The sequence below is a fragment of the Podarcis filfolensis genome (assembly GCF_964270895.1).
Source record: "Podarcis filfolensis genome assembly, chromosome: 4".
In the NCBI taxonomy this organism is placed as follows: domain Eukaryota; kingdom Metazoa; phylum Chordata; class Lepidosauria; order Squamata; family Lacertidae; genus Podarcis; species Podarcis filfolensis.
Genome location: NC_139607.1, coordinates 30753968 through 30777200, shown reverse-complemented (window position 1 = coordinate 30777200; position 23233 = coordinate 30753968). Strand labels below are relative to the sequence as shown.

Sequence of the window (23233 nt, the reverse complement as noted above, 5' to 3'; positions counted from 1 at the left end):
CTCCATCCTGTGCCTCGTAACTCACCCGTGGCAATACATTAGACCTTCGGTAAAGTGCAGCTTGTCACATCTTGTTGTCTCATTGCTTGTTATAAATAAACATGTTCCTAATAACAGTGATCTGTCTCCTTCACAACCTGACTCACTGGAGTTGTTTGGGATTAGGAACAAGCATTTCAAAGGAAGGAATTTCGGTGGCAGCAGAAATGAAACGTGAAAAGGGCACCGTGAGGGTAGGGTTAGGGCAAGCTACATCAATCTCTGTTAGCTGCAATGCCCACATTTTTTAATGGACTTCTTTCACTGCATATTCAGTTGTATTTGACAGAAAAGGAGGTGACTAATCGTTCTGCCTCTCTCTCTGCATTGTAGAGTGTGCAATTACAAATTAATTTGACACTGACTCACACTTTGGGATCAAAAAACATTTACTGATGTTTTCAGAGAGGAGAGGGCTGGGAAGGTGCCAAAATGCCAAGAAATCACCACGATCGAAGAACTTTTGTGAAGACGGAGTGCGGCACCCACGCCAGCCTTACATTTCCCCAGTCTGCTGCTCAAATGAGCAGGGGAATTGCCGAAAACACCATGAAACCACTGAATTGCAATAGACCAAGAAGTTCAGTGCTATCACTTGTGGAATGAACGGACACCATGAATTTACCACACTATACTTACTCAATGGCTTATCATGTTAGGATGTCTGCAATACCAGCACAAGTGTTTGTTGTGAACAACAGCCGTTAATTACATAAACACCATGGCTGTAGTTTTCTGCATCTCAGCACCCTTTGACCTCTTTGTCAGTTTACTTGAAGGATTGCCTCACATCATATGTGCCGTCTGGACTACTTAAATCTGTAGAACCGGCATTTTTAGAAGTGCCACGTTTGAATTTTGCAAGAAATTTATCCTTTGGTGTGGCAACACTTACACTGCCCATTGATATCAGGCAGGCTCCTGTCTATGTGGCCACAAACTCTCCTCAGCAACATCCCTCACTGGCCCTTCTTCACACCCTCCTTGATCATATTTGCCTTGGAGAAAAGTCTCCTAAAGCTCTGATAATACCTCTTGCTTGTCTGGATGGAGGTTGGAGAGCGGTGTTTGTGCAGAAACTAGCCTACTATATAAGGGTCAGATTTACATTTGTTGTCCTGTTCACATTTGCCTCTGGCTCTGTCCATGACTGGTTGCCCAGGAGGAAATGTGACATTAAGTTCCCCACCCCCTTACACACACACACACACACACACACACACACACACACACACCTGCCAATTGAGGATAGCACTTCACACATCTGACAAAGTAGGCTGACAAAGTAGCCGAAGCCTAAAGTTATTTACTGAGCTTTCAGAATACCCAACAAGCACTAGAATAGTTGCTCTATCACTTGTCTTGTCATCAAAGATAATCTTCATAGCCTTAGTACCACATTCTGGCAATGTGCTCTAGAAATATCAACAGCTGAAAGAAACAGGAAAGGAGCTATGGGGAGGTGGAGGGAGAACACCGTTTACCCCATCATTATTCTGAAACAGCTGATGTCATCCAATGCCCCTTCAAAATATATTTGGGGGCTCCCCTTCTATTTATTATGGTTTTGGAAATAATCGCAAATAAAATAAGGAAAACACCAAAAATAAGAGGTATAAGAATTGGAGAAAAAGAATATAAATTAAAGGCTTACGCCGATGATTTGGTATTGTCTTTAGAGGACCCAATAGAAAGTGCCAGTAATGCCCTGGAGTTATTAGAGGAATTCGGTAAATTGTCTGGGTTTAAGTTAAATAAAATAAAAACTAAGATCTTAACAAAAAATTTGGCCGAAGATGTAAAAAACCAGCTAGAACTAAAAACAGGTATTAAAGTGGTGAAAAAGGTAAAATACCTGGGAATATGGATCTCCCCGAAAAATATAAATTTAGTGGAGGATAACTACACTAAGGTCTGGAGAGAAATTAAGAAAGACTTAGATACTTGGAATAGGTTAAAATTGTCCTGGACAGGAAGGATGGCCGCGATTAAGATGAGCATTCTTCCGAGACTACTGTTTTTATTCCAGAATATCCCGGTAATTAGAGGTACGGCATGTTTTAAGAATTGGCAAAGAACTTTAGCTAAATTTATATGGCAAGGGAAAAGGGCAAGAATTAAATTCAAACTCCTCACGGATCTAAGAGAAAGAGGGGGTTTTGCAGTTCCGAACTTAAAACTTTATTATGAGGCCGCGTGTCTTTGTTGGATAAAAGAATGGGCCATTTAAAAAAACACGGATTTGTTGGATCTAGAGGGATTTGACATTAGATTCGGCTGGCATGCTTATTTGTGGCATGATAAAGGAAAGATCCATAGAGGCTTCTCTAATCATATCATTAGAGGCTCGTTATTAGAAGTTTGGAACAGGAACAAAAAGCTGATTGAAAGAGACACCCCTTGGTGGCTTTCACCAATTGATATCTTAACAATAAAAAAGTTAAATCTGGAATGTGAAAGATGGACATACGAAGATCTCCTAGTTAAATCAGAAAGAGGGTGGAAAATTAGACCGTACGAAGAGCTAAAGGATAAATTAACTGGATGGATACAATTTCACCAAATTAATGCGTTATGGTACGATCATAAAAAAATAGGAATGAGTGAAAAAAAGTCCAGGTACCAGGTGGAAATCTTAGAAAGTAATACTAAACTTTTATCCAAAATGTATAACCAACTGTTAGACTGGGATACTAAAGATGAAGAGGTGAAAGGAGTCATGGTCAAATGGGCCAGAGACCTTGGATATAATCTGGAGTTTGACAGATGGGTAAAACTTTGGAAGAAAGGTATGAAGTTCACAGCATGTGCTGCTCTCCGAGAAAACATGGAGAAAATGATGTATCGTTGGTACATCACCCCGGCAAAACTGGGGAAGATGTATAAGACCGGAGACAGCACATGCTGGAAATGTAAAACTAAAGAGGGTAATTTCTTTCACATGTGGTGGACCTGTGACGAAGTGAAAAGATTTTGGGGACAAATTTACGATGAATTAAAAAGAATACTGAAATACACCTTCCCCAAAAAACCTGAAGCGTTCCTTTTAGGTATGATCGGAGAGGAGATCAAAAATGAAGATCAAACATTCTTTCAATATGCAATGGTGGCCGCCAGGATTTTGTTAGCGCAAAACTGGAAAACTTCCAATATCCCCACCATTAGAGAATGGCAAATGAAATTATATGAGTATATAGAATTAGCTAGAATGTCACAAAAAATTAGGCATCAAAAAATCGTTAAGTTTACGAACGACTGGAATAAATTTCTAAGTTACATTGAAATCAATCTAGGTATTACCAAAATCACAGTGGGCGGAATCTAAAACCTGCGATGTAAAGAGCTGATATAATACAATCTGCAGATAAGCGATGAGTTTATTTTGCCTAAACCGAGATGGAAGGAAGTCAATTGAGTGATGTTATGTTGGTTTGTCTGTTTTATGTTTATAGGCGTTGTTTGTTGTTGTTGTTTGTTTGTTTGTTTGCTTTTTTTTTCTTTTCAGTCTTTTTTCTTTTTTGTATTGTTTGATGTCGTTTCCAAAATATCAATAAAAAGATTAGTAAAAAAAAAAAAAACAAAATATATTTGGGGGTGTGCGTTATTGGGTTGCTTTTGTTTTTATTTTGATTATGCATTTTGTGGTTTTATATTGTGATTTTATCCTGTGAACTGCCCTGAGACCTGCAGGTATAGGTTGGTATACAACTAATAATAATAATAATAATAATAATATTTTAATGCCAAATACCTAATAGAGATGTGCCATGCGTCCAAAACTATTACACTGAAATCTGCCTGCAGATTTATCTTTATATGCTGTGACACAATACAGAAGGCTTCAGCACAGTACAACTCTGACAAGAGGATTATACAAATTCATGTAGGATAGGGTTATCAATGGCTATGTTCTACCCCCAGTGCCAGAAACAGTGTGACTCTGTGTGCCAGTTGCTGGAAGTCACAAGTGAAGAAAATACTATTGCCTTCAGGTCCTGCTTGCAAATATCCCCTAGGCATCACTGTGAGAACAGGATGCTAGATCAGGTGGACCTTTGTCCTGATTGGGCAGGGCTTTTCTTATGGTCTTATGACAATCCAAGTTCAATGTCATCTGTACTCTATGGGAGGAAGGCAAGCAATGGGAAGCAACTACTTGCAAACTTGGAACTCCTATTCAGGGAAGATTCATTCACGTAGCTTGTGCCCCAGAGATCTCCAAAGACTTATGCTTTGTTTGTTAAGTGTGTGGAATTGGCAACCACATTTTGTAAACTCTATGATTTTAAGGATTCCCACACAATGGGATTTTTTCTAAGGCTAACACTTATCAACAGTAAGTCCTTTTTGTTATGTTTTTGCTGTTTTGGCAGACTTCTGTTGTGTTGCTGTTCTGTATATTGTGATCTACTCTTCTGTTTTCCATAGCTGTAAGAATCCCTTAGTATGCTTTTTTGGGTGTACACTTCCCTTTCAAGTGTATACTTGTTACTGTATAATGCAGGAAACAGACAAGAGTTTGCTAATGGAACAGGGAGCTGTAGAGGCTGAGCTGACCCTGAAAATCAGTTCAATTGCCATTATTAGTCTCAGCCTGAACCAAAACACAAGGACCCACAGATGTTCTGAGGTTGATGCTGCCGTTGTGCATACATGCTCTTTCAATTGTTCCTAGTTTACTAAATAGTTGCTAGTTTTTGAGAAGATACAGGTGGGCCAACTGTCTGTTTTACTGATTGACCTGTTGTGCCTGCTTGTTCCCGCTAGTGATTCAGACTGAAACAATATACATCAGATCAGGATGTCAAGTACTGATATAGTCCAGCTCTGAACATTGCATCTGAAATTGTGTCCAAATGGTATTTGTGGATCTTCATGAACAGATGGAGACACAGGCAGAAGTAGAGCATTGACAGAATTTTTATATCAAATAAATAAAGAGATAAATGGAACACTTTTACAGAATACGTGCTAAAATTAAGCTGCTGGTCAGACAGATATATGTGTTAGCATAGTGGAAATAACTCATCTTATGTACAGTCTCTGAATAGCAGTAACAGATGGAGATTATAGTGCTGCTCCAAAAGGTTTTCTTTTTCTTTTTCCTTACAAGCATTTCTAAGGGCAAGCTAGATGTGGTGTTAAATGTATCTTTGCATCCAGTGTGCTGGCGTGCTGCTGTTGTTTTAAATGCAAATAGCATCAATTGATAATAATCAGGGCCACAGCAGATGGAGAGTTCAACCCTTTCCACACCTGTTGTGGTCCTTACGAAAACCACCCCTTTGAAATTGCTATTTGCATTGGTAGGAAATCCAAATGTTAACAGAGGAGGCTCTCTCCAAAGCAAATTAAGAATTGACCTCAGAAGAGCAATAGTCCTTAGGGCTGCAGCATGCGAGGAAATGGTTAAATTGCCTCTCCATGCCTGCTGTGTCCTTCATAAATACAGTGGTACCTTGGGTTAAGAACTTAATTCATTCTGGAGGTCTGTTCTTAATCTAAAACTGTTCTTAACCTGAAGCACCACTTTAGCTAATGGGGCCTCCTGCAGCACGATTTCTGTTCTCATCCTGAAGCAAAGTTCTTAACCCAAGGTAATATTTCTGGGTTAGTGGAGTCTGTAACCTGAAGCGTATGTAACCTGAGGTACCACTGTATCCTTCTTGCTGATGTTATCTGCACATACATGATAACTTCAATGCCAAGACACATTTAATGACACATCTAGACACGATAATCATGGAATTGTAGAGTTGCAAGTGACCCCAAGGTTAATCTAGTCCAATCCCCAGCAAAAAGAGCTGTTTTTACAATGCAAACCCACATCCCATCAGCAGAATGTGCAATGTCCAGTGCAATGTTCTGCCCACTTTTGTCTCTGGCATGTGGCCCTCTGGCTGAAAAAAGTTCACTACCCCTAATCTAAGCATGCTTTCATTGGAATAAAACTTCAGCTCAGCATGCCTTTTCTTCACAGTCTTCTTTGCATCTTAAAGAAAAAAAGCTCATTCTGAGACCTTATCTAATCAGCAGGTAGACCTGCTACTGTGTGGTGCAGTGTCTGATCAAAACTGTATAAGATTTAGGGGATTTCACAATGGGTAGAGATCCTCACTACACCACCTGTTTGAAGTTCCATCTTTTGTTACCTGTTGAAGACACAGCATCTCTTCCAGGAACAAAGAGATGGCGAGCCTACATTATGCTCAGCACCTGACAAATGTAGATTTCAATGGAGCTTCCTTTGAAATGGTAATAGCAGCTTCAGAAAGTGGGGTCAGGAGCACTGGCAGGGAGAGAAAAAAACCAAAACGGTTATTTTTCAATCCCACCCCACGGTTCTGAGGCTTTTGCACAGTTGCTTTTTACGTACTCAGAAACATGCATGTTCCTTGCATCGTAGACAGTTTGGGCCCTCTCCTCCAGTGAAGCTTTCTCTCAACAAGCAAGCCCTGGACATTTGCCAGATTTCAAAATCTAGTGAATATTTTGTACACTTCTGTCACGTTTGTGGTTAAACATTTGCACGAACACGGCAGTGTGAGCTGTACCTGCCTTCCTCCTCCTGTAGTGTATCATTCAAGAATCAGAACACACAACAGTTCTGTGCTGAAAACACACTGTACCCTGCAGTTCAAGTGCTTGAGATGTCCTTTTGTTTAAAAAGCAATTGAACAAGAACACTTGCTATACATAGATCTGGATGATTGTTTGGGCCATTCAAGCCTTGAATGTCAAGTGGCAATATCGGGGAAGATGGATCCCTTGTCCTATGAAAAACTAAAAACCAAAATGTATACTGTGAATCTCTTGATGCCTGTAAGAGCAGGGCTGTTTCATATTAATTTACTTAACAAATGCTTTGTTCTACACGCCATAATTAAGAGTTACAAATTCACAAAGGAGCCAAGGCTGAATTCAAGGGGAAAGCACTTCCACTGATCTTTTCAGATCTAGAAAACAGGGTAGTCGTCGTTCCCCCCACAGCTGAATCTTCTTTCTATGTAAGGTTTTTTGAGTGCAGCACAGAAGGTTATGTTAATTGATTTGCCCACTAAAGGACTCAATGTACATATTGTAACATTTAGATTTAAATTGAAATCAGGTGGTATACAAGTGGTGTCAAATAAATATAAATAAATAAATATTAGTGTTACTTATGGGGAGGCTCTAGAAAAGTGGTGGATCATCTGTGCACCTCCAGACGTTGCTGACTGCAACTCCCATTATCTGTGACCATTGGGCTGGGACTTATGGTAGTTGAAATCCAACGTATGAAGGGCTACAAGTTATGATGGGTGGCGCTGTAATCTAAACCCATTGAGCTTCTTGGGCTTGCTGATTGTAAGGTCAGCAGTTCTAATCCGCATGGCGGGGCAAGCTTCCAGTTGCTGTGTCCCAGTTTCTGCCCACCTAGCAGTTTGAAAGCATACCAGTGTGAGTAGATAAATAGGTGTGGCAGGAAGGTAAATGGCGTTCCTGTGTGCTCTGGTTTCCGTCACGGTGTTCCGTTGCACCAGAAGCGGTTTAGTCACGCTGGCGACATGACCCGGAAAGCTGTCTGCGGACAAAGGCCGGCTCCCTCAGCCTAAAAAGCGAGATGAGTGCCACACCCCACAGTCACGTTTGACTGAACTTAACCGCCCAGGAGTTCTTTACCTTTATCTAGATAAGAGCCTCCCAATGGTAAGTGTTCCATGGCAACCTAAATGCATTACAGATGTTACAGCCATGCCATCCCACAGCAAGCACAATTGGCTACTGGGATGGAATGATTATCTTGTTTTAAGCAGGTTGGATTGTGCTGATTCAGCGATATGTGAGTTGCTACACAGAGTATTCCTTTTATCTATTGGGAGGATAAATCAGTCAAAACACATATTCTGCCACCTCCTCCCTACCATCCAACTGTTGAACAGGGAAGACAAAGTTCCGCTCTTTCAGATTTTATATCTCTGAATTGGGGAGAAAGGAAAATCATCTACCCTAGTATATGATATCTAAAATAGCATAATGGCTTAAAAGACTGAACTTTCAGCAAGAAAGTCCCTAGCATGCATCAATGCCCCCTAGTGCCCTCCATCACTTTCTGAACTCCAAGAAGCTTTTGCATTGCTGTTTCCTTAAAAAGTGGATTTTTATTTTATTTTTTATTTTGGCAACAAAGCTCTTTAATCCACATGAATTGCGTAAACCTATATTTCCAGTATGCGACTGAATCCCTCCCACAAAACACAAGCAGTCTGGGGGCAGCCCAAGTTAAACAAAGGTGTGGCATTTCACAAGTGCAGCTTTATATTGTCAAGTATGTGAAGCCTTATTCTAGAAGGCAGGGACAACAATGCAGAGACTCTTTCATTATGAGTATTTGATCTCCCCAAATGAGACTAGATTTACCAGTTAGGTAGGTTAACTTGTTCTTGATTTGAATGGCAGGGTGCCCTAGGCTGTGTTCAGTATGCAACCGGCCAACTTTGGAAAAGAAAAAAGATTGGTTCTAATATAGGTTCTTCCCACTGATAATGGAGTGCTTGATCTCTGATTTCAGAAAAGCTAATAATAACATGGCACCTTTTGTGTATTTATATCATGTTGCTAAACATAAGGTAAAAGATGTGTTATAATGCCATTATTATAACAGAATCACCTTTTTAGCTTGTAATTGATTTTTTGATTAATTAACTGGGAAACAATGAGCAAGATGATCGTGTTAAAAACACATTATCTCAAGCTTAAAGGGAGAAAATGCTTGCTCCTGTAACATTAAAAAACCCCAAAAAAGACACCTCTTTATTTTTTTAACTGGTAACTCCACTGGCCTTCATAAAGTAGGCTGCCTCAACATAACTCATCTCCCTGGAGGCAAATCTGTGCCTTGTTTTTGACAGCCTCACTAGTGCTTTTTGCGTTTGCAAAACAGACTTAGCAAAGCTGAAAAGGCATTTGAGCTTTTGTTTGTCTCTAGCCCAGCAAATTACCTAGACATCTCAGGTTCTGTCAGATTGGTCTCATTTGTCTACAGTGCTATCCTGGTAGAGAAAACCCTGGTTGTGTAGCTGTTTGCTGTTGTGATGAACTGTGCCAGCTCAGATCCCAAGTCACTATATCATCTGTGCATCTGTGTTCATACACAGGCCCAGGTTTAGGAATACAGCTTAACTTCCAATTGAGTCCCGGCAGAGCTGGGGTGAGGGGCTTATGCCCCAAGCATATCTCCAGTTCAGTTGGGGTGAACGATTTATGCCAGTGTAGCTTTGGCTAAGTCAGGAAAGCCAAAAATCAGACAAATCCAAACTCTTTTATCAAATCCTAGTGGGTTTGATTTACTCTGTTATCTGTTGATCTGCCCATTTTTGCCTCTGGATCTGGCTAGTTTTGCCTGTGAATAGTACTCCATGCACTTTTGCGGCCATACTTGCCACAATAGGAATAAATTACATTTTATTTGTTGTGCAACACATGGAAAATTTCATCAGGCACCACACAAAAAGTTTTATTCCACTCCTGTTTAACCTCATGCTTTATACCCTCAGGCATTTATTTTAGTGTGCCAAAGGATAATTTAATCATTGTTTGTAATTTCCAATAAAGAAAAAAAAAGTTGAGCCACAGCCAAATGAAGAAAGGAGATTTGTGTTTGTGTTTTGTGGGTTTAATCTGATTCTGATTACAGTCAGCATTCTAAAAGCAAGGGTTAAAAAAACCAAACACTTCACAGTGGTGAACAGCAACTTATGAACTGGTGAAAGAAATAATTAAACATCATTAACTAAACAATGTGTACAAAACAACCCGCCCACTTAGGTTGTAAGCCTAAAATGATACAGCTTCTACTAAATTTATTTGTATCATATATTAGTTTCCAAAAGGAGTGTTGGACACAATAATGCAGGTGAGAAATATATCAACTGCCCTATTTGCCCCACAAAATAGGTCTGAGAGTGTGGCATCATATAACCTTATGCTTTGAGTAGCACCAAGTCGTTTTCTGCCTTGTCATGGCTCCTACTGGAATAAACAGCAACACCCCATCCATTAACTTCAGTTGAGGCATGTTTCGAAAAGGAGGCTCCATTTCTGAACAAATGGCTTCTTGAATTGTGTCAGTAATCCTATACACACTTACTTGGGAGAAAGTCCCATTGGAATAAGTCCCTGCTGGACATGGACCTGGTCTAGTTTGCCACTATGCCCTTCCCCGTGGAGCCATGTATATGGTGGCAATAGTATTATAGCTGCAGATATGTTAACAACAGCCTGCTGTTCAGAGTAATTGCAAAATGAACATCACATCATTAGTGCCACCTGTTTGCATGTCCAGATTTCCTTTCATGTCAGGAGTGCATGCAGGAGCCAGGCCCTGTGACCAGTAAGGCTTTGCAGGACTGGGGCCTTCCTAAGTTTGTTCTGGAGAGGCAAGGCGCGGCTGCACAGGTGAGGCTGCTTGGTAACTCACTGCACCTGGTGGCAAGAGCCGGGAAGGGATATAAGGTCAGCATTTTCCTTCAGCTCTTTGCCACAGAAATACGGTTCCTGCCTGGCTGCGTTTGGCTTCTTGCTTCCTGATCCTGGGACCTTGGCTTCTGGACTCTCGTTCCTGCTCCCAACCCGCCATCCTGCCCCTGGTCCTGACATCCTCAGCTGGGACTACGATCGCCTGTAGACCAGACCATGACATTTCATTGACTGCCTGTATGTTTGTCAAGCATCTAATAAAAATAAGAACAATCAGAACTGAACTGGGTTTCTGGCTACAGGTGATATGGGTAAACATCAGTCTGCCTACTAATTATAGTTCACACTAATCCATGGGCTTGGGCTTGCAGATAACACCTCCAGCTGGATAGATGCTACGCCTGGTGGAACTCTTATCTCATATACTAGGACTTGTCCTATTATAGTTCTAATGTGGTGAAATATAGGGCAGAATTATATTAATATTTTATTTAGCCTTCAGATTTTCATCTCTTAACTTAATTTGAAGACACAGGGTGGAATTGTGTCGAGCTATGTTGATTGTTCCATCAAGGCAAGCTTCTCAGATGAAACTCTCCTCGCCTCCGTCTATGCGCTGTTCTGGGGCTTCTCCCAGCCGCTGCTCTGAACCAATTTGTGGGGTGCAAGCGGAGAGAAAGGGGAAAGCCCATTGCACAAATGGAACTCCCTGTGCAGGGTTTCCACTGACAAGACTTGTGAGTTGAATCTCCCTCATAGGGTTGTATTCAAATAACTTTTACTCAGTCTACCCCTATAGAAACTAATGGCTCTATGACTAGCTTAGGTCCATTGAAGACAACCCATATAACTATCTATGTGAGGGAGGTTACATCATGTCTCATTCAAGCTCCCTTAATAGCTAAATATCTTACTGTCCAATATTGGAAGGCCTGATGCCAGCAGCTATCAAAACTTGGTCAACGGACCTTCAGGACCTGGAAGTCAAAGATCAAATCCTGCAATACTGAATGGGTGTGATGCCAGCACTGAATCCAATGGGTCATGCTGAGAATAGACTCATTGGACTTAAGTCCATTGATGGTCTGAGCATGACTAAGACTTGATGCAATCTACAATGAACAAATCTTTTCCCATAAGGAAAAAGAAGCACACATATTGCTTGTGTGCTTTGGGGGGATATTTGCCATCTAAAATCAGATAAATATAGTGCAGCTTGAGGTTTTTGTCACGTTAGAGAATTGATGCACAGGGACTTAGTAACATATAAGTCAATCAAAACTTAAACACCACAAATTTGAAATATGAGTTTGGGAATCCTTTGATTTTTTTTTTTAATGCATGAACATTCAAAATCTAAAACAGAAGCATCCACAGAGGCATACTTGACATCCAAGTATGTTTCATTTAACCTGCATTAGCCGGTTCAGGTGTGTCCAGGATTGTACTAGCCATTCATAGGCTTTCCTGGAAAAAAGCTTATACAGTCTTTCAGCAAGTGTTCACTTCAGATATCTAAACACATTTAAGCAATCTCCTGAAACAGATGTTATGGCATTAGGTGGCACTGGCTGGTTGCCGAACACCCAAACAGCAGAAGTGAGAAAGCACCGTACTGTGCAGCACACGGCCAGGATTAAGAATGCCTGATGCAATGGCCACTATACTTATTTGATCCTCAATATGCGCGTCGTGCAGTCTGTCTATTTAACTATATAGAGAGACGGAGATATATGCTACACACATGCACACACCCAAGTTCTAGTTTGTTATAGAAACGACAACCTACCTTCCCTCCGATCTCACTCTAAGGGCCAAATTCTTTTTTTCCTTTTAGGTCCTCCCATGTCTCCTCCTCTTCCTCCCAGACTCGGGTGGGGGTGGGGGCAGGTCACGTATAATGTTTGCTAAAATATGTAGGTCAGTGGAACATTTCCTGCACTTGTGCAAAAACAAGAGGAGGGACCGCTTTTTCTCTCCCCCCGCCACAAGCTTTCTCTCTCTCTCTCTCTTTCCCTACCCCCCCTCCAAAAATCTAAGCCCACCCACTTTTTCCGAAAGTGGGGGAGGAAGGCTGGGTGCGAGGACGGGAGGCGGCGACCCGAGAGTCCCATTCCACCTCCCTGACCCATTTCGCAGCTTGGCTCGGAGCTGCTGCTGCTGCTCACCGGCGACTCCCGCTCTCCTTTTGCTAAAGAGCCTGGTTTATTTCTCTCTCTCTCCAACAGCAGCGGCAGCAGCAGGGACCTCCCCTGCTCCCCGCCCTACTAAATCGGGAAGCGCACGCTTCCTACTCTCACTGGAGACGCCGGCGAGGGAGCGCGAGCAGGGCTCCCCCGATGGTCTGAGGGGCGCCGGAAGCCGCCGAGCGGCGCCCCAGCGACTCCCCCCCCCCGCCCACTCTCGGCTGGGAGCGGGCGCGGATGAGGCGCTGCTGGGGAGGATGCCCCGCTCTTGCCCCCGGGGCAGCAACTTCCCGCCCAGGGAGCCCTCGCTGGAGCCGGCGCGCTCGCAACTTCATGCCCCAAGAGAAGCCCGCGCTAGCAGCTACCCAGGCGCCCTCCGCTTGCGTCTCCCTCCTCTGGAGGCTCCCGGCCGCTTTCGCGCCTTTGCCGAGCCGCTTTTCCCGCCAGTCTCGAGGCTGGGCCGGCGCTGAGGGGGAAGCGGGAGCCCGGCATGCGGAGTCTCCCCTCACACCATGAGATACAGCCGGCGGAGGTGCCACAACAGCAGAGACACCGCCGCTAGCAGCAGCAGCAGCAGCAGCAGCAGCAGGAGCCCCGGTCGAGAACCGGAGCCGCAGCCGCCTTCTCCCGCCGCTTTGGCGTGCGCCACGGAGACTTGGTCCGGAGACCTCTGGCACGAGTGGAAGAGCAGCAGCGGCGACGGCCACGGAGAAAGTGGCCGCCGTAGCAAGCTCTGCAGCGGCGGCAACCCGCGCGCACAGGTCGCCACCGCGGACAGCAGCAGCAGCAGCTGCAGCAGCAGCAGCATCTGGCGCGTGCTGGCGGCGCGCGCCCACCTCTCCCAGTACAGGCACTTCAGGTAAGCCCAAGCAGGTGGCGCCTGACACAGTGACACAGATAAACAGCAAGAGCAGCGGGTCACTCCGGCCGCCTCTTCGCGCGGCGAGCGTTGGGGGGCGCCCTCGCTTTCTTTCCAGGGGGGCGCGCGCGCGCACAGGTGGCGGCAGCTCAAGTCAGGTGCAAGGGCATGGGAGGAGCTGGCCTGGCAACTTGGCCCCCCTCTGTCGCGCGCCGAAATCGAGGGTCGTGCATGAGACAGACACATACACAGAGAATAGCACCTTAAAGCTGATAAAGTTGCTTCGCCAAGTCAATGGTACAGGCAAATTGATGCTGGTAATTCTTGAGGGGTGCTGAGTCAGGCTAATTTTCACCAGTGGCTGTGAATTCGGTTGTGTTTTTTTCCTGGCAGCTGCAATTCAGATGTAATTCCCACGTTGGCCAGAACACACTTTGAATTAAATACAACTCTTTTTTAAAAAAATAAATAAAAAGAAATCATATGAATAGTATTCAAATGGGTACACTGTGCTAGATGATCCTCATGGTCCCTCCCGACTCTACAGATCTATGTTCCACAAACAACGCAGTGAGGCTGAGAGGTGATTTTAAAATGCAGTTGTGAAAATGGCCTGAGGCTGTGAGGGTTAATTTTGTGCATCATGGTCTTTTAAAAATAACACCTCAGTGTAAGTTTTTAAGAAAGATCATCATAATACATACATACAGTGGTACCTCGGGTTACATACGCTTCAGGTTACATACACTTCAGGTTACAGACTCCGCTTACCCAAAAATAGTACCTTGGGTTAAGAACTTTGTTTCAGGATGAGAACAGAAATCATGTGCTGGCAGTGCAGCGGCAGCAAGAGGCCCCATTAGCGAAAGCACGCCTCTAGTTAAGAACAGTTTCAGGTTAAGAACGGACCTCCAGAACGAATTAAGTACGTAACCAGAGGTACCACTGTATGTATATATCTTTTTGTGTTTCCCATATATTATCTCGGCAGTCCTAACAACAGTACTGGAAGGTAGGCCAATATTGGTGTATCATGTTGTCAGTGGAAGCCTGAGACATGAGCACTCAGTGAGTCTGTGGCAGAGATTACAGTTGAGGGAAAGACTTCTTGGTTCCTAATTCTTAGCTCTCATCGTACATTGACTCCTTGGAAGCTAAATAGTGTTTGGATCGCGGGTGGCGCTGTGGTCTAAACCACTGAACTTCTTGGGCTTGCTGATCAGAAGGTTGGCGGTTCAAATCGGGGTGAGCTCCCATTTCTCTGTCCCAGCTCCTGGCAACCTAGCAGTTCGAAAGCACACCAGTGCGAGTAGATAAATAGATACTGCTGCGTTGGGAAGGTAAACGGCATTTCTGTGCACTCTGGTTTCCGTCATGGTGTCCTGTTGCACCAGCAGCGGTTTAGTCATGCTGGCCACATGACCCGGAAAGCTGTCTGCGGACAAATGCCGGCTCCCTTGGCCTGAAAGCGACATGAGTGCCCAAACCTATAGTCGCCTTTGACTGGACTTAACTGTCCAGGGGTCCTTTACCTTTGCCTTAGTGCTTGGATCTATGACTGGCTCTGGAAATGGTGTGTTCTAAATAAAGGCTGTCTGTTTCATTTTGGCCTAGGCCTGTGTAATTGTTCTGAAAGAATATATGTTAACATTGTTTCAGGGGGTTAATATTAAGGAATAAGGATTAATCCTTTCCAAAAGCAAATGGATCTCTGTTACTAAGAGACAATCCTGCATCGCAGCAGTGGATTTGGCCAAATTATGTTATTGTCCCATTGTGTTTCTTTGTATGATGACCAGCTCAGGCATTTACAGATATGTGTGGTAAAACCATCTCCAACCATACCTTATAGAGGACACCCAAAACATCCAGCTGTTGGGGGTGGGGCTTGAAATGTGAGTAGTATTGACTTTGCATTACATTTACCAATGACAGTTTATTTGATATTCTAGAAATGCATTTCGGGTGTTGTAGATTCTGAGAATTCTTTATTTCCAAAACAACATTTCTGAAAGGACAGTGCACATGCAATCTCTTGTTACTTGCCAATACTATGACAGTATGCAACTTTGCATTTTGTTGCATTTGCCTCTGACAGGGAAGGCTCTTTTTTTTTTAAGTACACCTGTCAATAAAATGATTCAGTTAAAAAAACAAAAACAAAACCATCTTCATGTATTTTCAGCTTATGGTTGCTATAGCTTCTGGGCTACTTTGGGTATGCTTGAATAGCCAACAGGTGAAGCACTTATGTTCTCCTCACTTCAGAAGCTTTTATATAAATTGCTGTCATCAAGCAGAAACTGAGGGTTAGAGACAGAGGCTGTAGTCACAGAGAGGTTAAATACTGAGGCAGGGCAAGGCTGGGTGGCTGTGAGGCAAGGATTGTAAAAATGTCTTACAATATACTTTACAGTACTGTAAAGTATGTTATAAGATATTTGTATAAGATAATGCTTAATAAGTTTTCCTTTAAAATTCATGATTTCATGTTGATATTTATTATATTGTTACATTGTAGGTAAGTCCACAGATATTACTAGTTTTTATTACAGTGTTAGATTGTCTTGTCTATACGTATCTACATCCTTATCGGCTCAAGAAAAACAAACAAATGTTTCTAAAGGTTCCCATATGGAGGTGGGAAATAGCTGCAGACCATGAATAATTGAAAATAAATCCTGTCTATGTTTGGGATCACCGTGCCAAAGTTAAAGAAGCATTACAGTATTTCAGTGGTCTGGAGTTTTCTGTATGTTTTGTTGAAAAGGGGGAAAATATAACAGTTTTTTGCAGTTCTCATATGTGTAATGTGCCTTTGAAAGGTGCACATATTTGGGTTTTAAAATAAGTTCAGTTTGACAGAGCAATTGGAAAAGTCCTCTGTAACAGCTAGGTCTGAAAATATGCAGGATGCTTATTATTTACACTGTGAACAGCCTTCAAATCCTTTTTTTGTGAGCTTTAAAGAAAATCATCTCCTCCTTCATATAATGTGTGCGGAAGACAAAACGTAGCATGAACAGTTCTGTCTGCAATGCTTAAATTAATTCAGGCTCTGAAATTATTATTTTTAAACATTTTGTAATGAGGAGTTAGACTCTAGATGTGTATTTTGCTGCATGAAGAGGGAAATAATTTAAATGACTTTTAAAAAGATATGTCTTCTATGCTCTAGCTCATTGTAAATAGAACAGGTAGGAAAAAATTCTGCCTTTAGCACATATTCTGTGTAATATAATAGTTGTTTGTACTCTCACATTTATTAAGGGCAGAGTTTACAGAGAGATCTTTGGTTCTTTGAAGTTCTGTGCCACGCTAGATAGAATAATTATGCTTTAAAATGTATTTTATACACTCTTAGGCTCTATACACATGTAGGCTTCAAAATGTTCAGGGGTCATTTTTAAATAGTGTGCTTTTGTAAATAGCAGTTTGCAGTTGTCTATACCTTCACGCAGTAAGAGGCAACTACTATCTATGCAAAGGGTATTCTCTATTCCTCTCTCGACAATTAGGGTTCCCACAGGTGTTCCCCACAAAAAAACAAAGCAAAACATTTTTCACCGTCTTTAGAAAAAGAGAGTATGGAAGCCTATGTGCTGAGTGATATACTGATGTACTTATGTATTGGTATATAGAAGTGACAATGTTACTACTGTACTGCTTCCCATTTTTAGCTATTTCATTCATAAACAAGTTAAGTATGGCGAAGGAGATTGCCATAGTGCTGCAACATCCGTTGTTGTTTAGTCATTTAGTCATGTCCGACTCTTCGTGACCCCATGGACCAGACCCCGCCAGGCACTCCTGTCTTTCACTGCCTCCCGCAGTTTGGTCAAACTCATGCTGGTAGCTTCGAGAACACTGTCCAACCATCTCGTCCTCTGTCGTCCCCTTCTCCTTGTGCCCTCCATCTTTCCCAACATCAGGGTCTTTTCCAGGGAGTCTTCTCTTCTCATGAGGTGGCCAAAGTATTGGAGCCTCAGCTTCAGGCTCTGTCCTTCCAGTGAGCACTCAGGGCTGATTTCCTTCAGAATGGATAGGTTTGATGTTCTTGCAGTCCATGGGACTCTCAAGAGTCTCCTCCAGCACCATAATTCAAACAACATCCATAGGCCTGCCCCCATAGGAGGTGGTTGGGCTTGGGGTCACCTGGCTCAGCTGAAACCAGTTCACCCAAGACCAGGGTGTTCTGGGGGTCTGGTGGGATGGGACAGTGAGACACTTGCCACTACTCTAGATTGTGTTCAGCTCAGTCACATCATCACTATTTTAAAGGATTGTCTCCCCCCCTGCCAGGCTCAGGCCAGCTCAGTTGGCAGTAGCCCTGTTGCTGAACAGAGTTTAGGGATAGGGCTAGATTATACTGGCATAATTTAACCGCAGTGTAACTTGTGCTGGCTTCCTGTAGTTTGGAATGCTCTACCAATCTGTTCCTTTTCTTACATCTAGTTGCACCTTGGTCAGGGTTGGGAAACCTGCGGTCCTGCAGAAGGTGTTGGACTATAGATCCCATCCAGTGATCAAGGATGATGGGATATGTAGTCCAACATTCCTGGTCTTGGTGCAGTTTTATTTTGATACATAGTTTTGCATTGTTTGCTATCTCATTTTCCTCCCATAGTTTTTATTTATTTAAAGTAAATCGATCTGAATAGCGTTGTTGTATTTTTTATTGCTTTTCTGTATAAGCTACCTAGAGATTTTTTAATTATTATATAAAGAAGTATAATCTTTTATTAAAATAAATAATAAATATTGTTTGCTTTTGCTCTTTGCTTGCAGTATACAATTTGACCATTAGGGTCTAAATTCAGCAGAAGTTATGGGCAGAAACAAACTTTGTGAGAGTGCCTTAGAAGAACACGATTGCTTGTCTAATGTTACGATTTTGGAAGAGCTAAGAGTTTCAAGTTGAGAATAACGAGCTAACCTTGAGATTCCTTGCTGCATCACAGAATGACCTGGTTTGCACGCCTGTGTTTGGATTACATGACACACCAGATTCCAGCTTAATTCCTGGAATGAGTGGGGCAGGAATGGAATAAGAGCTTTCCAAGTAGCATGCACCAGTATGATGCATGTTCACTTTAAACCACAGATTGCTTTTTAAGTATGGCTTAATGTGGCATGTGAACTAAGCCGGTGAGATTTCCTGGCATTTCCCTATTTGCTACAAACATTATTTTACTTAAAACTACGTTGAAGTTAGTTGAAATTTCCTGCTAAAGAGCTGGGAATATTTGGAATTATTTAATTACTCAGCCAAGAGAGTTTTGTTTAGTGAGCAGAAACCTGAACAAAAAGGCTAGTTAACATTTTGTGAAGTAAGTGCAGCAGCTGCATCATATGTCAGTTCATTGTTGTCATGGTAATACATTCAGTGGCATAGGAAGGAGGGTGCGGTGGTTGTGGACCACCCCTGGTGTCATTACTGGGGTGGTGGTGGTGATAAAATGGCAAAAATATGTGTTGGGGTTTTTTAATAAAAAATTGGGCTCACAACACTTTTTTTTTTAAAAAAAAACCTCCTCCCCCCCCTTCCTACACCACTGGTAGCTAGGTGAGGCGGGGGGCACTATGCACCACACCGCAGGGCCTGCAGCGTGCCTGAGCGACGCGTCTCTCCTGAGGGGGAGGCGGTGGGCGGACTGCCTGCAAGCTCTGTGATGCTTTTTCGAGCAGCACAGGCTTGCGTCGGCCCACTGCCTCAGCTGCCCTACAGTTGAGGGGGGGCTGCAGAGAGGCTCCACACAGCGCGCCCTGCCTTGGCTCACCCCGCCCCCGTGGGCAGCTTGCCCCGCCCCTGGCGGCAGGATGCGTGCGCCTCCCAGGCACCCGAGCAACTAGCTACGCCGCTGAATACAGTGGTACCTCGGGTTACATACGCTTCAGGTTACAGACTCCGCTAACCCAGAAATAGTATCTTGGGTTAAGAACTTTGCTTCAGGATGAGAACAGAAATCGTGCTCTGGCAGCGCGGCAGCAGCAGGAGGCCCCATTAGCTAAAGTGCTGCTTCAGGTTAAGAACAGTTTCAGGTTAAGAACAGATCTCCAGAACGAATTAAGTACTTAACCCGAGGTACCACTGTGCATTGGTCAAAAATCTGAAGGGGGCAAGAATCTCCCTGTATCCCTGTTCTTTGTAAAAGGAAAAGTTTTACCTTGGATCTAAAACAGAAGAACAGATATGTCCTTAGTTGGTTTTGTGTCTGCATAGAAACACACTTGAGCTGTTCATTTTTAAGCTGCTTTAAGTATTATATAAATAAATATGCAAATGAAGGGCCAGTCTCTGTGTAATGCTGAGTCATGTTTCTTTCATGATGTATTACAAAAAGCATCTGCACAGGCTGCTTGGAAGGATCTGTATTTCGTTGTGAGTAGGTCGGGATTTTTTAATAGGGCTGAGCTGAAAAGTGAACTTTTTTTGGCTCAGAAGAAGGGGGGTGGGCTTTTTTGGGAGACTGCAAGATTTTACAAAAGGCCATCCCTCTGCTCACCTTTTTGTTTATGATCTTAGCAATGGAATTGACCTTGCTGCACACTGCTGCTTGACTAGTCTTCCATATCCATTTCCATTTAGAAATAAATATATTATAGATCACATTCTCATTTATGTATATAGAATTATATGATGAGTAATTTAAATTAAGAAAAAATAGATATATTTTCATAATTGGACCTTTTATATCCTTAGAGAGGTTAATAGTAGTTGCTCCTCGAATAGGAGTGCGTTTCTATAGACGAGCGTTAACAATATTCCTTCCTTGAAAGTGTTGAAGTTACAGGGGTCTAATGCTTTCCGTTTTCATAATTACTTCTTTAACGAATTCACGTCGGTCTTGTGAAAATTCATAGTGTAGAGTTCATGGATAAGCTGCAATGATATATCTCAGTAATGTTCATCTGAAAACTATTAAGATAATAATTCCCACTTGCAGAATAAAGAGCTCATAACCCAGCTCCTCTCAGCAGCCAGAAGCATCATTGCCAGACACTGGAGAGACCTGTCAGGAGTAAACATGGACCACTGGTATCCAATTGTGTGTGAAACAACCTTACTGGAAAAGCTAACCAATAGACTGAAGCTGGCATGGGAACAAATAGAAGAGGACACCTTCAATACGATATGGCTCCCCTTTTATCACATACACAGCCCAACAAAATAACAAGAATCCACCCACAGCATACAAATCAGTATGGCTAACTTGACACCCCCCCAATCTCACTGCAGCCAACTAAAGACAACCAACCATGCCCTAGACCCCCAACCTCTCTCACTACCAAGGAACTATAACAAGCAAATAGAAAGAGACCTACCCTGCTGACACAAAACCCCAAACATACACTAAAAGAACATAAGTTTTACCACTCTACCCCCTACCGCCCTCTTTTCTTCCCCAACCTTATAGATAGTATGTCTCACAACAAATGTAATTGCTCTGTAGAAAACACAATCTGAAAAAAGAGGCAATGCACGTACTTTGGAAACTAATAAAAACTTTATTTTTAAAAAACAGAACAAAACCATGTGCTAGTTTAAAACTAAAAGACATCCCAGTTACAATCTTTTACCTACTTACTTGGGAATATGCCCCATTGAGCTCAGTGGGACTTAGTTATGAGTAGACATGTACTGTAAAAGTTAAAGTACAATGACAAATGTGTGTCCCTATACAGGATATTATTTAGCTTGCCCTTATAATATTATTAGAGTGCAGACTATGAAAAGAAACACCCTAGTCTTACTGTTCACCCTAGAGAGCATTTATTTGAACCGCTCGGTGATAGCTGTGGATTTTGCTGCATTATAATAAATAAATAGGTAGAAAACCTGGGCAATTTTTCTTTGCTGGATAAATTTTATTACTTTTTCAAGGCAATCGTAACCTGAGGTGGTGGTTCCGTGGTTGATCTGTTAGCAAATCCTAATCCCTGTTTTCTGCCGGAGCGTTTTCCCCTTCCATGGTTTCCCTTGGCTGGAAATCAACGACACCATCTCTAGGGCTGGTATAATTCATGGTCATTGGAGGATCATGTCCAGGCAACGAGGTGGCTTAGAATCCTGCAGATCCACAGCCTTCCTCTGACATGCCTCCAACATGCTGAATCCCAGTGGGTGGGTGACCAGTCTGCACATGCTTTTAACACAAGATATGATTGTTCAGAATCCCCCGTCACGTGTTTTGCAAGCCATTTTTAAAATTCGTTTGTAGCTGTCTTTCTGTCAAGAAAAATGCTGTCAACAAAAGTTTACTCTCTGATGCTTTGAGATTTGAGCTGCAATCCAAAACCCCAGCCGGGAAGCAGTGGGACCACCGTGGCCTCATCCAGAGCCCTACTGCTCATGCTGGCTAGAGCAGAAGGCGGAAGGCAGGGAAATTGCTGTGCCAGCCTGGAGTTAGTGTGCTAATTGGGCCCGATCTTGTCGCATGAGAGCAGTGGGGCTGGCCTGGCATCCAGTGGATTCTGGGCTGGCTCAGCCCCTCCTGACCCCAGAATGCCCTGTTTCAAAGCTTACTGTGGGCTGCCACCAACAGGGACCCTCGCCAGCAGCATTTATATGTAGGTAGTATGGGGGGTGGGAATATTAGGTCAGAATACATAGTCTTTCTGAAGGCTGCCAGATATGGATACCATATTCATTCTCGCCACCTGTTATGAGACACATGGTTCTTTTCTGTAAACTCAATTCCTCAAGTAGATTAAGTATTTGGATATAAACATTTCCCATGTATTTTTCTCTACCTGGGATAATAACTTCAGAGCAAACCAGTCTGTAATTCTGACAGTAATTCTGAGGATAATAGGGAAGCATCCCAAAGGAGAAGAACACACCACAGGAATTCCCGATGTGATTTTTAAGGAACCTTAATTACTGTCTGTTGTTATCTTGACAGATGATCTCTTCCTAGTAATAAAAATACTTCTGAGTTGTAGGGAAAACCACTTCTTCCATTGAACCTGACGTTTTTCTACAGAAATAGTAATTTTGGCAATGCCTCTGCACTATTTCATACTTTATTCGGGGCTCTCTGCTTTGGGACATAGACTTGAGATATTTCAAAGTAAAAAAAGGGTGGTTAACATATGCATTGAAGTATCAGAGGTGAGCAGTGGCTCAATTTGTGTGCGTAAGTGTGCTTGGAAGGCTGTGTGCAGTGTGCTCAGACACATGGCGAGGCATGTGACTAGAATCTAGCCCCTCCATAAGAGGATCACAATGGTACTCACCATGAAGTCATTACAGTAAATGCCACACTTTTTAACAACAACAACAAAAGAAGTGCCGGTACTGCGTACCCTTGAGTGCCCCCTTACAAGACACTGGCTAAGGGCACTGTTAAAGCTGTATGTTGAAGTATTTCCTTTTGGTTTTGAATATATTATTTATTTGATTGTAAAAAGTAAAGGTAAAGGGACCCCTGACCATTAGGTCCAAGTCGTGGCTGACTCTGGGGTTGCAGCGCTCATCTCGCTTTATTGGCCGAGGGAGCCGGCATACAGCTTCCGGGTCATGTCGCCAGCATGACTAAGCTGCTTCTGGCGAACCAGAGCAGTGCACGGAAATGCCGTTTACCTTCCCGCCGGAGCTGTACCTATTTATCTGCTTGCACTTTTGATGTGCTTTCGAACTGTTAGGTTGGCAGGAGCAGGGACCGAGCTCACCCCGTCGCGGGGATTC

The 23233-nt window shown here is 42.9% G+C and overlaps 1 protein-coding gene across 5 annotated transcripts in view; it reads left to right on the top strand.

The window, feature by feature from the left end:
• The window catches only part of NPAS2 (neuronal PAS domain protein 2), a 103165-nt gene that overhangs the window by 29766 nt on the left and 50166 nt on the right, over positions 1 to 23233 (top strand). For 2 of the 5 annotated variants that reach the window (XM_083610595.1, XM_083610596.1), the window contains exon 1: positions 7047 to 13542. The exons of 2 other annotated variants lie outside the window; for them this stretch is intronic. In XM_083610595.1, coding sequence (XP_083466721.1) covers positions 13196 to 13542 — 347 coding nt within the window. In that variant the 5' untranslated portion in view covers positions 7047 to 13195. Of the gene's footprint in view, positions 1 to 7046; positions 13543 to 13688; positions 13840 to 23233 lie in introns of those variants that run through there. One more of the 5 variants, XM_083610598.1, reaches the window with a different exon arrangement.